At 32.7% G+C, this 16,374-nt stretch overlaps 1 protein-coding gene and 1 non-coding gene across 2 annotated transcripts; one reads left to right on the top strand and one right to left on the bottom strand.

Moving 5' to 3' along the window:
- Positions 1-1,284: 1,284 nt before the first annotated feature.
- Positions 1,285-15,053, bottom strand: Smp_157420 (putative norepinephrine/norepinephrine transporter; the record flags this gene model as incomplete). Its single annotated transcript, XM_018796091.1, has 8 exons — positions 14,974-15,053; positions 13,398-13,532; positions 11,742-11,845; positions 10,119-10,248; positions 8,038-8,137; positions 6,627-6,727; positions 2,412-2,591; positions 1,285-1,314 (listed from the first exon to the last, which is right to left on the bottom strand). The coding sequence occupies exons 1-8, from the start codon at positions 15,031-15,033 to the stop codon at positions 1,285-1,287; spliced, it is 840 nt and encodes a 279-aa protein (XP_018650338.1). The 5' UTR covers positions 15,034-15,053.
- On the top strand, positions 9,692-9,763 carry Smp_tRNA_02195_Pseudo_TTG.1.1. The gene has a single exon. It is a non-coding gene (tRNA).
- Positions 15,054-16,374: the final 1,321 nt, after the last annotated feature.

Here is a 16,374-nt window from a genome sequence, read left to right on the forward strand (position 1 = left end):
TTCTAAGCAGAACGCTTCGAAACAATTAGGGGATTGCCTGGTATAAATCTATCAATGCTATGGAGTAAATAACATGATTAATCAAAACATTTACAATTTAATTATAATGTAATTAAAACTGTGTGATCAATTAGACTCTAAGATTACACATTCTAGTTAACCAGATTAATGAAAATGTTTTCATGATGCTTTTATTTCAAATATGATAGGAATTTCTATCTGCTAATAACTGTATCAAAGTTGAAATAGAGAAAAGTTATTTATATTTTGTCAACTGACCGTGTTTAATCCAATAAGCAGATAAATAGTGGGCAAAAACACTAATGCTATTATCATTTAGCTACTTAAACAAAAATAAGTAGTATGAATTGTTTAACATAAAAAGGTCTTGAACATTATCTAATTATTTTTTGATGTAAATTTATTCAGAATAATTAGTTAACAACATACCTTTATAAATATGTACCATGTAAATTGTAATATGTAGTAGAGTACAAATAAAAGGTTATGGGATTCATAGTTAAAAAAAATTATTTTTCAAGGAATATATATATAGACACTTAAATAAGAGTAACGTGTATGACGATCAACTGTTAATGTGAATTTCGAACCATGATCTCGTTCATAGATGTTAATCTTCAATTTCGTCAAGAATAATCCTAGTATTTGGTAATTTCTTGCCCATAATATTTCTTGAGAGATAAGTGGAAGGTGTAAGGGTTACAATTTAAAGATATGAAAAAGAAATGAATTTAAACATGATAGTCAAATATGTTGCTATTGTTGAAATAATAAAAACAAAACAACAACAGATCTTTAAGGTAGTTAATGATAAAATAAAGCTTCCGTTTTCGTTAACTTTTCAAACTCTTAGTTATAAATGATTTCATATTATCTGAAATTCAATGTATCGGATATGAATATCTAGAATAAAGATAATATATTGTAATTATATGAGTAATTGTAAACGTTTTCACTATGAGTGGTATACTTGGTATTAGTCCAACCAAAGAAAGGGAGAGAGTTGTTATATTTAAGACATTATATATATATGTCCTTTCTGAACATGTGTAACATAATAAATCTTGAAAATGTATATTTATATTATACTAAATTGATAGTTAGAAGATTGAGGTGAATATTATAACTGTATAAATATTGTATATGATATCATTGGGAATTTCCTTTATAATTTATTTGTTTTGAATGTTTTCTTTGGTACATATTCACCAACGGCATTTAATGTAATTTGTTGATCCCCGTAAGCTGGTCGATCTTCAGGTGTTATAAGAAAACGTAATCTCTATAAATAATAGAAAATTAATAGTGTGGGTAAGAAGTTATTGAAACATATTTCATTTGAAAGAGTAAGGGTTTTGTTTTTTAATATCAAGTAAAAATTACTATTGTGTTAAAGTCACAGTCTGTACTGTCGATCAATTATAAAAATGTACAGAGCCATGTTATATCATCAGTTTAACTTGAATGTTTCCCTGTTAAAATGCTTGAGGAGTAGAATTCGCTAAAGTGTTGTTGAAACCTGTCAAACATTATTTGTAGAAAGATACTTCATGGTCTATAACTTACTGTGATAACAACATTTAAATCAAGAATCAATAATAGTTAGACAACCACTGAAGATCTTAAAGCATGAGGCTGCTGTTTCGTCCCAGTATGGGACTCCTCAGAAGTGTGCAGCTTTGATGAGTTCATCATCCCAGTAAAATTCAAAAGTTTTCAAAGACCTATACTGACAGTTATCATGTAATTACTAGTGGCTAGCCTGGAGAGTCGAGTTCAACTATATCAGTTGTGAGGAAGTTACCCATCAACGACAAGATGGTCGTGCACTATCACGGACTGACTAAAGTTAGGTGTATACAGCTTGATATTCCGGTCCAGCGGTTTAAAGGTTAGGCACTCACACGCGAGACCAAAGGTGCTTGGTTCAATTCCCGGTTGCGGAGTCGCGTATATACATTGCGGAGGGGTACCATACAGGTACGGAAAGGCTTTCCAGTGCTTCTAGATTTCCAATGGTTGTCTAACTTTAATTGGCTCATTTTTTTAGTGAAATTCAACAGTATCCTTATTACATTATTGACTTTTGATTATTTTAGTTCAGTTCTTTCAGAAATTTATAATAATGCATTCTTATCATATTATCTAGACTTAACAGATTAACATAAACAAGTACTTCTCAACAGAAATATTGGCAATGTCACATCTAACTGGTAATGTTGACGTCAGTCTAAGAAAAATGACTAGTAAGTGATATGAAGTCAATAGTAAAAATTCCAAGTCAGCTATTCAGTTAACTTAATTCATTTATTTTCCTATGAGGTAAAAAAAATTATTTAAATTTAATCAAATTGTGAACAATGCTTAAAAATTCAAAATGTGTTACTTACTTCAACAAAAGTTCCTTTAGCCTTTAGTAATTTATATATCATTAAGATTGGAATGAATATTGGAGATGAGAACACTATAGCCCATGACAGTACAATAACCCAGGTTGTAGGTTCATAGACAACGCCCAAAACAGAAACAGGTTGTGTTTCATAAGAAACTATATTTGCTATAAAAATACCCTTGATAAGAAAAAGAATAAATTTAAGTATGTGAAACAATCAATTAATTGGTGATTCATATTGTGCAAAAACATGGGAAAAAACAAGATCCTAAAATAAAATACAGGGAACACCGACCCAATCACATTTGATAGAGAAGCTCTGAAAGATGTGCAATCTTTCACGTATTTGGACAGAAACATAAATAAACAAGAAGGATCTGATGCAGATGTAAAGGTGAGGATTGGCAAAGTACGTTACTCCTACAGTTGAACATCTGGAAGTCATAGCAACTATCAACCAATATGATGGTGAGAATGTTCTATACGAACGTCAAGACAGTCCTAATGTAAAGAGATGAAACTTGAAGAACTACTATAACCATCATCAAAAAGGTACTAGTATTTATAAACAGTTGTCTACGTTAAATATTCAATGTTCGTTGATCGGATACTATCAGCAACAGCCTACTGAGGGAGAAGAAAAAACAGCTTCCATCTGAAGCGGGAATTAGGAAAAGACGTTGGAAGTAGATTGGACGTACATTGAGGAAATCATCAAACTTCATTACGAGGCAAGTGCTGACTTGGAATGCTGAAGGTAAACGGAAAAGAGGAAGACCAAGGAACACACTATACCGGGAATTGAAAGCAGGCATCATAAGGATGAGTAGCCACTGGAATGAACTGTAAAGGATTGCCCAGGACAGAGTTGGATGAAGAATGCTGTTGGGTGGCCTATGCTCCTCCATGAGGGGTAACAGGCGTTCATAGTGTTGTGAAAAAATTGAAGTCCCTTCATTAAAAGTACAATCCTTCAACGAACCCAAATCCCTTCTCAATACGTAGGAATAGGGTTGAGGAAATTCAATAAGAAATACGACAAATTTTCATGACTCAAACTATGGAAACATTAAGTCGTTTTCGATTAGTTAGTTGTTCATCGTAAACCAAAAACGAATGATTCCGTTATATTGGTCAAAATTAACTTCATGTTATATAAAAGTTCATCACTGTAAAACTGTATATGAGACTAGTGAATGAACTGCTTGTTTGAATATAATTGTTTTCCTTCTTACGGTGAAAAAATGCTCAGTAATAGCTAATCAACTGTAAATTTATTCAAATATTGAAATCTTAGGATAACTGACGGTAAAACCAGTTAAATACGAAATCACTTAAGCAAAGGTTTTCGCCTTCTGGTTAAGTAATTTGATCCTTTAATTCATCAGCTCCACAATAATCTTCGATCCGTAAGTTTGAACATTGTCAATAAGATTAGTATTACGATTATAACTTCTTAGGTCATAGGATCTTATAACACTTATTTGATGAACACTAGTTCTGGTGTCTTTTAGTCATTTCATGCAAAAAATGAAAACTTCATCTAATTTTTTGTTGTTGCATGGATAGTTGTGAATGCAACAAAAAGCTTTTGAAATTTACATCAATGAAGTAACAATATTCTTGGATTTTAAAGATCTAGCAGTCTAGAATTTAGAATAAGTATGGATTAACAGTCTTTTAGATATTGTACATAGGATAATGTGTTTTGATACATAATTCTACTTTTAACTTAACTGTACACGAACCATAGATGAGGTTTATATTCCCACTTCCACGATAAATATCTTACTTCTGCATGAGATCAGCAACAAATCGGAAAGCTTTAATTATGACATTGTATGGAACAGGTAAGAATCAGTTTCACAAAATGGCATGTACGAGTCAACAATTAACAAAAGATCTAGGCAAATGTATTTACATAAATCATAACAAACCACATACTTGCTTAAGGTATATATGTTTAATGATTAAGCAAATAAAAAATTATTATCAGAAGGGCTTTTTGTGGATATTATAGTAATTTTAATAGTTGAGATCATGAGTCAATTGAAACTGAACCCCCATGGAAAACTTAGAAGCACTGGACGGCCGTTTCATCTTATTGTGGGACTCCTCAGCAGTAGAACGAGACGGACTCATGATTTCAACTATTAAAATAAAAAAATTATTCTTTAAAAAGTGATGACCAATGTTTCATCACTGATATCTACATTACAATGCACCTTTTTCGAACATCAGTAAATGTTTATAACGAATACTTAACTATTCATTGTAGTATAACTATATATATTTTGTTTAAATGTTAAGTGTTGGACTATGTTTACTACTCAAACTAAGTCGATTATAGTCATTAATTAAAATATTGTTAGCTTGATAAGATTTTAAATGATGTAAATAAACAAAAATTTTCTGATTTATTTACAATATTAGTAGTAATGATAATTTTCATATAAAAAAAGAAAAAAACAAACGATTATTTTGTTCAGTAGCATCTTTTCTACGGAGGGGAATTTATCTTTCTCTCTCTCTCTCTGCCTCTCTTTGTATTATAGGATCATCAAATAATGTCTAAACTGAAGCCTGATGATAACGACTTAAGAATGTAGAAATGTTGATGAGATTTTTTTTTAGTTCTCTATGATTTATGTCAGTTACTTTTTTTGGAGTAGCCTAAATCCAAAAAGGATGACGGAAAAAAACACCAAGAAATGGTACCTTTTAATCTATGTTATTTTCTTAACAAAAATAAGATATCGGATGACAGAGAAAAAGTCATCTAAGATGTTTGATTCTCCAACTTATAAGAGAAGAAAACAACATAAAGTCATTAGTGAGACAAAACAAAAAACGGGAAAAATAAAGATGACGGAGAAAAGAAATAACGCGAGCGATAGTGAATGAACAAGTGGTTCAAGAAAAGGAAAATAAATATATAAGAAGAATATGAGTTGTATGTGTGTGTGATTGTGTGCGTGTTTATGAAGAGGGAGGGATTCTATGTAAAATAACGATAGATGATTAACGATTAATATTTCATTTATATGCAAATTTCTATCAACATCAAGCTGTTTTACATTATGGTTACTTATATATGTATCTATGTGATAAATTGTTCCAGTTAAATTATACCATGGGAAATGAGTTGGTACATTCAAACTAAAGCAGAAAACTATATCATGATGTGTTTAACATTCTCCTGTAAATGTAAACTGGATATTCAAAACGGAGATATTTTTGATTTGACCCATATTTCATAGTTCATTGATGTAGTTTTATTTTTTAAATTTAAAATCACATTCAAAATAATATAATATTCATCATTTATTAGCTGATTGTATCACAAAATAGTTTAAGTTTCAATTTAAGATAAATCTTTGGAGTGAAGCAAACAAACAAGGATTATTCAAAAACTAAGGTCATTAGAAAAGTTATTTATCATGCGGTCCATCACTTCAAAACTCCGCCTGTAGCTCCTCCGAGAGCTACTGCCAGTCCCAAGCCCGGGTAAAGGAGGAGGGTTGGGCATGGGGTTAGCGATACCATCCCACAGAAAACCAACTTGCTAAAAAAACGCTAACCATCATTTCAAGGTTCAAAGAATTCTTCATGAATAATCAGTAAATGTGTTCAGCTAGAAACCCATCCAAACCACTATGGTTATATTTGATTCTTTGAATTGGATGATTTTAAATTATGAATGTCATTTCAAAGTACATAATCAATAGCCTATTCATGGTTACTTTTATTGAAACACAATCAATAAATTTCAATATATTTCGATAAAATTCAAACTGAATGTCAACTATGTTAGCCCAGTAACCATCTGTATCATTTGAGTACAAGAATGGATGACCTTCTGTGCACAGGAAATAATAAGACACTACCAGTATAAATTAAAAGCATTAACGGAAGAGTTGTTTTCAGTGAACTGCAGTATAACGTTCCCAAGATAACGTTATACTGAAATACAAATGAATTTAGACCTTTTCATCACAGACGTATTAGAGATAAATTTGTTTCATTCCCTTTCATTCATTCTGTTAGAAGTTATGGTAGATCAAATCGATTTTAATTCTGTACTAAAAGGAACCTAGAATGTTTGAAGTTTCAAACTTTGGAAATAAATGATCCCGGAATTCAAAGTCTCTGTCAACCAGTTTGAATATATTTTTTTAATAAAAAAATATAAATGAAATCTATCTGAACTTACCAGCAAGAAAATTGGACTTATATAAGCCCAGCAGATTTGCCAAAATATACCAGGTTTAAAACCTAGCATCATTTGTACGTCATTACAAAATCGTTTGGTACCTAAACAATAAAGCAAAAGCACTTGCTAACATGCTTCAAAATATACATGGTTGTTTACAAAGAGTTGTGTAAAATTTATTCTACATCAAAACTCGAATGGGAGTAAAATGAATCACTAGTCGACTCGAGAAAGTCAATGCGAGTCGACCAGTGATGTCTACTCAAACGAAGGATAAGTTACCTGAGTTGGCCTCCTCCATGTGCATTTAAAATGAATCAGACAACTTCGATGGAACTAATTTATCGATCCAAGAACATTATGAGAAACAGGAAACCATATGCTTTAGTTACCAACTAGGTATGTAACTTTAAAATATATATGTGAATCAGTTGTGTTCAAGAGGACAACTGTTCTAGGTATGAAACAGTGAATTCTTCCTACGAAACCGGTTATTCGTAAGTTTTACCACATAGATCACTGGTAGCGGTGTTATCAGGTAGCGCTATTAAAAACTAGATAATATAGCAAGTTTGCTTAAGGAATTAAGATCTCCAACTTGAGAATAGCTTACAAACCAGAATTAATCGAAAGCAGACCCAATTGGTTTATTTCATTTATTTTACATTGAAAGTTCAGCTTAAAAAGGTTTTATTCGATCCACATGCTGATATGTGCTACTAATATCGATAAATCTGAGTAGTATGTAACATCAATTGAAAGTGAAATATCTAGCAGCAGAAGGTTAAGATCAAAGACAAGAGAACGAGAACAGTGAATGATTACTATGGAAATGAAGAAACAGTGAAGTCTGAGACGATTGGTTGACATTTGCAAAAGGAACAGTCAAGTTTGTGGCAATTGATTAAGTATTTACTGTATGGTTCTCATATTTTACTAAGAGGTTCTGTGATCTTTTATTGAAATACGTTCAATTGTACCCACTCGTGTTCTCGTTCACTACAATATAACTAGTAATGAATGTCTAGCTTCAGTTGACTCATGATTTTAACTATGTAAATACTGACATCTCCACAAAACCTCTTTCTGATAATAATCATATGCTCACTAGTGAATGACTTCGAGAGATATTTCCTGGAGTTCTAGTGAGAAGCAGTGGCCAGTGAAGTTCAACAAGGTCCGTTGTGAGATATCAACTCACTGAAGACCATTGGTGAACGGTTGCTCAACTTCGTGAATAAGTAGATAGACCAAATAATTTTTTGTTTTTGCTTTTCAACGTTGTTAAATTTTTATTGGTTTAGTTTTTAAAGCAAGGTTTTATTATTTAGATTTTAATAATTAAAAAGAAACATATTTACAGATATTTATTTTGATTAAATTTCTGTATTTTGTTATTATGAATACTTACCATAAAACCAACACAGTGCTACACATTCACAAAATACAATGAATAAAATTGAGATTGGAGCACCATGACGATCAAGCATAGTTAGAACAAGATATCCACCCTGGAATAAAAAGTTAATATATATACCATCAAAACAACAGTAAAAATGTTTTATTATAAATTTAAATGAATATATTTACTAGAAAGGGGGTATCATGGAGATTGTAGTAATTCAATAGTTGATTAAAGTTAGACCATTATGGAAAACATGGAAACTCTAAAAGGTTGTTTTGTCCTAGTATGAGACTACTCAGCAGTGCACATCCACGATATTTACTCCAGAATGACTGGATGAAATGGCAAAGTGAATTAAGTTAAATTATGTTTTAGTGATATTTTTTTCAAATTTCAACATTTCATACAATGAACATTTATCAATATGCTCATAGGTTCAGAAGAAGCAAATAAGAGTGAATTAGATACCTTTGTTGCTTATTGTATTGTATTCTTATAGTATTGTAAAGCCTTTTGATTTATGAAGTTATTTATTATTGTTAGATGCTACTTAGTTTAGCTGATTTAGAATGTAACTATTTATAAATGTTAACAAAACATAAATATTAGACTGCTTGTATATAGTAATTGATTGCATTTGATTTCAGATAGATTCTAATCTCTAAGACGTCTTTGCCTTCTTCCTTTTTCATAGCCATATTATGGGACTCCTCAGTAGTGCGCATCCACGACCTCGCCTCGCGAGATTCGAGTCCCACAATAGGATGAAACGGTCGTCCAGTGCTTCCAGGTTTTCCCTGGTGGTCTAGCTTTAATGGACTCATGCTTTCAACTATGAAAATACTAAATCTCCGCAAAACCCCTTCTGATAATAGCCATATGAGTTTGTATTATTATTATAATAGAATAGGATCAGTTATATACCCAGACTGATCAGTAACAATTTCATTAGGATACTTTTTCATTAAATTCGTTTATGTATGCAAAGTATATGGATGTACTTTCTCAAATGATTAATTTGTTATAAGAAACTTAATTATTTTTTGAATGATATAGCTTTCAGGATACTTTAAATATATATCACCCTTTCTGGTCAGCTTATTTCTTTTTTTAACTCTTATGAATCAAACATTTTCGATTTACAACAGTTAGGTACGTTAGTAATTTTAGACAAAATAGTGAGTAGACACCGTCTAAATTTATCAAATAAAGTATCTGTTATAGATCTTTGGGAAAATTACGTTTTGTTATTATGAAAACTAAAGAAAATGAATCAGGAAAATGTTTGACGGAATTTGCGGTCCTAAAAGTCATGTTAACTTGATTTTATTCAATTTAGATTTGTGTATCGTTAAGTAATTCAGCATCGTACTCTCTGTTAAAGAAAAGGTGACATGCTTATTTAAATTCGACTTTTCCATTCCCTTAGAGTAACTATTTGATTATGCAGTCAGTGATTAACTTAAAAATGATTTATATTAGTAAATTAGTGAATATGACTACACGATTAAATAACTCTGAAATGAATCATAAGCATAAATTCACTCAGTATTGTTTATTTGAATCTTCCCATCGATTTGTTAGGACTGCAACTTGTCACTCTGTAATTGGCATTTGTGCATACTGTGCGTATTGCCTCGATATTGCCTTAATTCATAAGCATGGTAAGCAGAGATGGGTAACGCGATGGCGTTTGAAGCGAGGGTACTGGGTTCGAGTCCCAGAGTGAACATCAACTCTGAGATGCAGGTACATCCAGCTGACGAGTCCCAAATAGGACGAGACGCGCGTCCTTGATTCCACTGTTAGCCACTACCCATCTCTGCTTATGAATCATAAGCATGTTTTAAAATACTGAAGAAAATCGTAAAACAGTTCCGGTATCTTATCGAAACCAATTAAGAGTTTAGGAATTGTTATGTTCAAAGAAGATTGGACCTCAAATTTGATAAATTCGGTATTTCTCTAAACGTTAACATCTAAGTTCATAAGATACTTGGACAAAAAGAAAAATTCAACAGATCGTACACCTATAATAAGTATTTATTATTATACATTTATGAAATTTCACAAGTAAATTATCTTACACATGTAGTAGATGGTAAAGCTCCAATAAAACAATAAATAACCACAGCAAGAACAAACACCTCACGTCTACCAGATAATGCAGGAACACTGTCCATGATTGCTGTTATAATTGCTTCAAGACCACCAAACTAAAAACGACATATATATGAAAAAAAAGAACGCGTATATTTACTAGAAAGAATTGTCATAGATATTAAACTATTATTGAAAACTTAAGTTTTAAAAGGTAGTGATTCACAATTTTCAGCTTCCATTTTGAACTCACCTGTCATTAATGAGCTGTCATTTCTTTTCTTGTCTAAACAAATAAATCATTCATTTTATTACCATAGTGATGGTGGCGATGGGGAGACGTAAGTGATGACGCGCAATATTATTAATGAAACTTATGTGTTGTTATTCCAGTGTTACTATTGTGTTTACTCATAAATGGTTATTATTTTTTTTAAGACATATTTACAAATTTAAGTAGTTTCCGTCTGTTTTCTCTGTATTTTTTTATAATTGATGGTTTAATTTATAAACGTCTGATACACTGAAAAACAAAATAGTTTTTGTAAAGAATAGTGAATAATATTTTTGCATCGGTTACTGTTTTGATTAGAAAAAAAACGTTTTCCGAATTATGTTCATCTGAAACTAAAATTTACAACATTACGATGTACTAAAAGGAAATTGTTATTATTTATCAATTTGATGGTTAAATGATTATTTCTTGCTAAGAAAGTAAGAAAGCTCAGTGGTTTAGTGGTTAAGGGCTCGCGCGCGAGACTGATAGGTCATGGTTTCGAATCTCGTGAAGCGGGATCGTGGATACGTACTGCTGAGGAGCCCCACAATGGGACGAAACGGCCGTCCAGTGCTTCCAGGTTTTCCATGGTGGTCTAGCTTCAATTGACTCATGATTTTCAACTACAAAATAAATAATTATCTAAACATAGTTATTATTTAGTAAGCAAACAAACAAAAATTCCCAAATTTCTTCATCTACGTTAAATTATGAACAAGTAAAGAATGAAAGCAAGTTATTCAACTTAAGAACGTTTAGTGTAACTACAGTCACGGACCACCATTTTGATAATAATCATCATCTGCTCGCTAGTGACTGGCTTCATGATGGATTGTCTGGAGTTCTAGTGAGAAGTTGTAAACAGTGGAGTTAAACCGTGTCTGTTATAAAGCAGTAAATCAATAAAAAAAACAGTGGACGATTGCACAATATAATGGATTGGTCGAAGTTAGGCATCAACACAGTTGGACATCGTCTGGTTCAGTGGTCTATAGGTTAGGCGTTCGCACGCGAGACCATGTTCCTGAGTTCAAATCCTATGTGTGAGGTAGTGTATGAGCATTGCTGATGGGTCCCATACAAAGACGAAACGGCCGTCCAATGCTTCTAGGTTTTCTGTAGTAGTCTGGCTTTAATCGACTCATGAATTCAACTGTGGTGAAATTTAACACGATATTTTTAAAAGTATTTAGAATGTGAAACATTATTTTCAGTTTTAAACAAGTGTTTGGTTTGGAATCATAATATACTAGGAGATGATTCCTTAAGAATTCACATTGCTCTTCAAAATACTATATAACTGGTAAATAGCTGGGAATACTATTTTACTAACCTGTAACAGTTATTATGAAATTTATTATAACTTGATAAAGCCAACAGAACACCAAAGCCTGGTCCAAGTGAAAAGAATATTTGAGATGCAGCATCACTCCAAACCTAAAAAAAAAGAAATTCAACAGTTTGTTTTGAAAAGTCTGTTGACATAAGTTATGCTATCGATGCATGGATTATACATTCTTATATGTTAAATATAATCAGATCACTCAGACGGATATGTACTCTTTAAAAGATATGCATACAGTTAATAAATACATACTTAAAAATTAGTTGTCTGTTATGTTATGGAGAGAAATATTTGTTTGAATGAAACACTAGTACTGTTATCAATCTTACTACTGTTATCACATAATTTTAATGGTATTCTGACTGCGTTGTACAAAAATATTGTTACTGGCATCTTAATAGACAGCAAGACAAAATTATTTTGAAATTTTCAGATCGAACATTAATTGAGAATAAGGTCTATGGAGGTTACTGACCTACTTACTCCTGTTATCAATAATGGAGCATAGGACGTTGACCAGCATTCTTCAACTCACTCTGTTCTGAGCCTTCCTTTCTAGTTCTATCCATTTGTTGTTCATCCTTCTCATATCTGTCTCAAATTCTCTGCGTAATGTGTCCTATGGTCTTCCCCTTCTTCTGTGGCCATCAGGATTTCATGTGAGGGATTGTCTTGTGACGCAGTTGGATTCTTTCCTCAACGCGTGTCCGATCTACTTCCAGCGCTTCTTGCTGATTTATCCTTCCACTCAAATCTGGTTTGTTCTCTCCGACAGTAGAATGTTGCTGATACTGTCTGACCAACGGATCTGAAGTATTTTGTGTAGACAGCTGTTAATAAACACCTGAATCTTCCGGATGTTGGCTTTCGTAGTTCACCAAGTTTCCTTCTCATACAATAGAACTGTCTTGACATTTGTATTGAAAGTTCTGATCTTGGTGTTGATTGACAGTTGTTTTGAGTTCAAAATGTTCTTCAATTGTATATATGCTGCTCTTGTTTTGCCGATCTACACCTTCACATCTGCATCAGATCCACCGTGTTCATCAATGATGCTGATCAGAGATGTAAAGGTTTTTAAATCCTAAAAAGCTTTTCCAGAGTCCAGCTTGTTGGTCTCGAAGTTGGGCGTCTTGGGTGTCCTTCATTTTGTTTAACAATACTCTGTTAAAAAGACTTTTCCTGATATTGACAGAAGAGTGATGCCCCTGTAGTTCTCACACTTCCTGAGATCGCCTTTCTTTGGTATTTTGATCAGAAGTCCCTCTTTTCAGTCCGTTGGTGCTTGTTCTTCATCCTAAATCTTACTGAAGAGAATGTGGAGTGCTTTCAGTGCTTCTGCCGGATTGTTTTCTGGTCCCGCTTCTTTACCGCTCTTGGTTTGCCTGACGGCCATGATGATCTTTTCAACTGTTGGTGAGCCAACATTGATTAGGGAGGTCTGTGGGTGCTACTTCGATGTTGGGTGGGTTCAGTGGACCTGCTCAATTTGAGTTCTTTAAATGGTTTGAATTATTTTTTCTGGTTAGGGTATTTTGGTGAGTTAGTTTCTATGATGAAAATCAATCCAAAAAATGTTGAGTATAGTATCTATCTGAATATGGCGGAATTAACAAATTAAAATTTGAAAATATTTTAACTTACAGAAATACTTAACAGACTTGAAAAATTTGGCGTAAGATAGTATTTAATACCAGTTAATGAACCTTCTAATGTTAGACCACGAATCAGTAGAATAGATAAAATAACATAAGGCAAAGTAGCAGTTACCCATACAGCCTATGAAAATAAAATAAAATTCATATAATTGACAGAAACAAGTTGTCAATCATAATTATCATTAATATTGATAAAAAAACTTTATATAGTTAAAATCATGAGTCAATTGAAGATAGACCACCGTAGGAAACCTGGACAGCCGCTTCGCCCTATTGTAGGACTCCTCAGTAGTGCGCGTTCACGACCCCGCTTCGCGAGATTCGAACTCAGGACCTATCAGCCTCGCGCGCGAGCACTTGATCGATAGACCACTGAGTCGGCATCCAATGGTGTTAATGTCTAACTTCAACCAATCCACGAAATTGAGAAACCATTCAACAATATCTTTAGGAATGAATTATACAATTTGATAAACAGTATTACTGACTGAGATGTAAATGAGAGAATATTAAAAAGTTTCATTTTGGCTGATGGCAATGAATAACTCTATGAGTGTTAGGCTAGGTAACTTTAGGGTTTAGGTATTTTAGAAGAGCCTTAGTTACTGAATTAAACAATATGTTAAATATAACTTAGTGAACTAATCAAATGACTTACAGGAATAATCAAACCATATTTTATGTTGAGAGAAAAAATAAGACTTGTGATATCCTTATTTATAAACACTTTATGAATGAATGGAAAGCCAAAATACATGGTCTAATAAAAAAACTCATTGAAAATCAAACAATAAAACATTGAAATAGTTTCAGTAAGAAATAATGCTAGAATTAACTATTTTCAATGAGATCTATATACAATTATGTAAATACTGACCAATGGAGTTCAACCAGGTTTGTTGTGACATAGTAACTCACTGAAGACAATGGTTTACGGTTGCTCAACTTCGTGGATTAGTTGAAGTTAGACATTAATACCGCTGAATGCCGGTGCAATGGTCTAGAGGTTAAGCGCTCGCGCGCGAGACTGATAGGTCCTCGGTTCGTTTTGGGATGATCCAGAAAATTTCTCTCAATAGACAAGAAAGGCTCAGGAAACACGAAGAAGCATTTTATCCAATCAGCGTTGACTAGACATTTGGCTAGAAACACCACGAAAGTGAAACGTCACATGTAGAGTTTCTGACTGATTGATTAATACACCGCTTCTATGTTTATTGGCATTCCAGAATTTTCAGGAAAACCCAAAGACTTCTAAAATACTATAAAAACCCTATATTTTCAGTACATAAACGCACCTTGAGCCTTTTCTCTTGTGTTCAAGTTGCTGTGAAGATTTAGCTTGGGGGTTACGAGACTAGCTTAGGTTCAGAGTATAGCGTTCAATTAACAAGATTTATCAGTTCGAATCTCTCGAGGCGGTTTCGTGGATGCGCAATGCTGAAGAGTCCAACAATAGGATGAAACGTCCGTTCAGAACTTCCAGGTTTTTAAAATTTACTTACCAAAAATTAAATTAAAATTATATACAGTTTAGTAAAACAACATTTAGTTATACTTACTTTTCCACTACTTTTAACTCCTTTCCAAAGTGAAAAATAAACTATTGTAAATACAGCCATTAAGCAGAGACTAATTTCCCAACGTATTGGACCAACATTATTATATCCTTCTGCATATTGAATTTGCAATACTCGACGACTTTTTATAGTTGAAATAAATTAGGTAAATTAAATAGATAAAAGCTCGTTTAAAATTTTTTAAGTAATCAACAAGTAAGTTACAGATTGTTACATATATACAAAAGGTTAGTTTCTATTGTTTTGTTTTTCTCTGATATATATGAGCTAACATTTGTATTACATTTGTGTTCTAGAGAATTCAATATTTTGGATGTTAGTTTTCTATATTTTTGGTTAGAAGAGGTTTTGTTGACATTTCAGTATTTTCATAGTTGAAATCTTGAGTCAATTGAAGCTAGACCACCATGGAAAACATGGAATCACTGAACGACCGTTTTGCTCTATCATGGGACTCATGATTTCAACTATGGAAATGCTGAAATCTCCATAAAACCCCTTCTGATCTATAATCATATGCTCACTAGTGACTGACTTCAAGAGATATTTCCTGGAGTTCTAGTGGGAAGCAGTGACCATTGGAGTTCAACCACAGCTGTTGTAGAGATATCAACTCACTGATGACAATTGATGAAACGGTTGCTCAGATTTCGTGGATTGGTTGAAGTTAGACTTCAACACCGTTATTTGCCGACTCAGTGGTCTATCAGTTAAGTGCTCTGGCGTGAGATGGGTCGGTCCTGGGTTCGGATCTCGCGAGATGGGATCTTGGATACGCACTGCTGAGGAGTCCCACAATAGGACAAATTGTCCGTCCGGTGCTTCCAGGTTTTCCATGATGGTCTAGCTTTTATATTTTTGTTTGTTTATTTCATTCCTATTAACCGTTTCTCTTTATTTAGCTGTAGTTCAGTTAAATTTCTTTTTTTCCTTTTTATAAATTACGTCACTTTTAGTCTTTGATTAAATCCGTTAAAAATCAATTGTTGATATCTTTTATGTCTGAAATCACATTGGTATGTGCAATATAGCTATTGGCAACAAATATATGGGTATTAGCTGCTACGTGTCTTTAAAGAGTTATACTTATTAGTTGATTAGTTGTTGTTTGATACTTAACAACATATTTCCAATATGATAAATGAACTAGTTGGTTAATTAAAAACGTATAATGTGTGATTACGGTCAATTAGAAAAAACTGGAAACAATCTTCCATAAAATTATTAGTCAAATGTGAAAGACAATACGAATGACTATGTTAATTATTGTAATGGTTAAATATAATAAGGGAACCATTATACCTTAAGAACAATCAAGATATATTCTTTAAGCTGATTTTTCTAGTTTCATTTCAAAACATAAAAGGTTTATTAAAATTTTGA

This window comes from Schistosoma mansoni, chromosome 2 (assembly GCF_000237925.1).
Source record: "Schistosoma mansoni strain Puerto Rico chromosome 2, complete genome".
In the NCBI taxonomy this organism is placed as follows: Eukaryota; Metazoa; Platyhelminthes; class Trematoda; order Strigeidida; family Schistosomatidae; genus Schistosoma; species Schistosoma mansoni.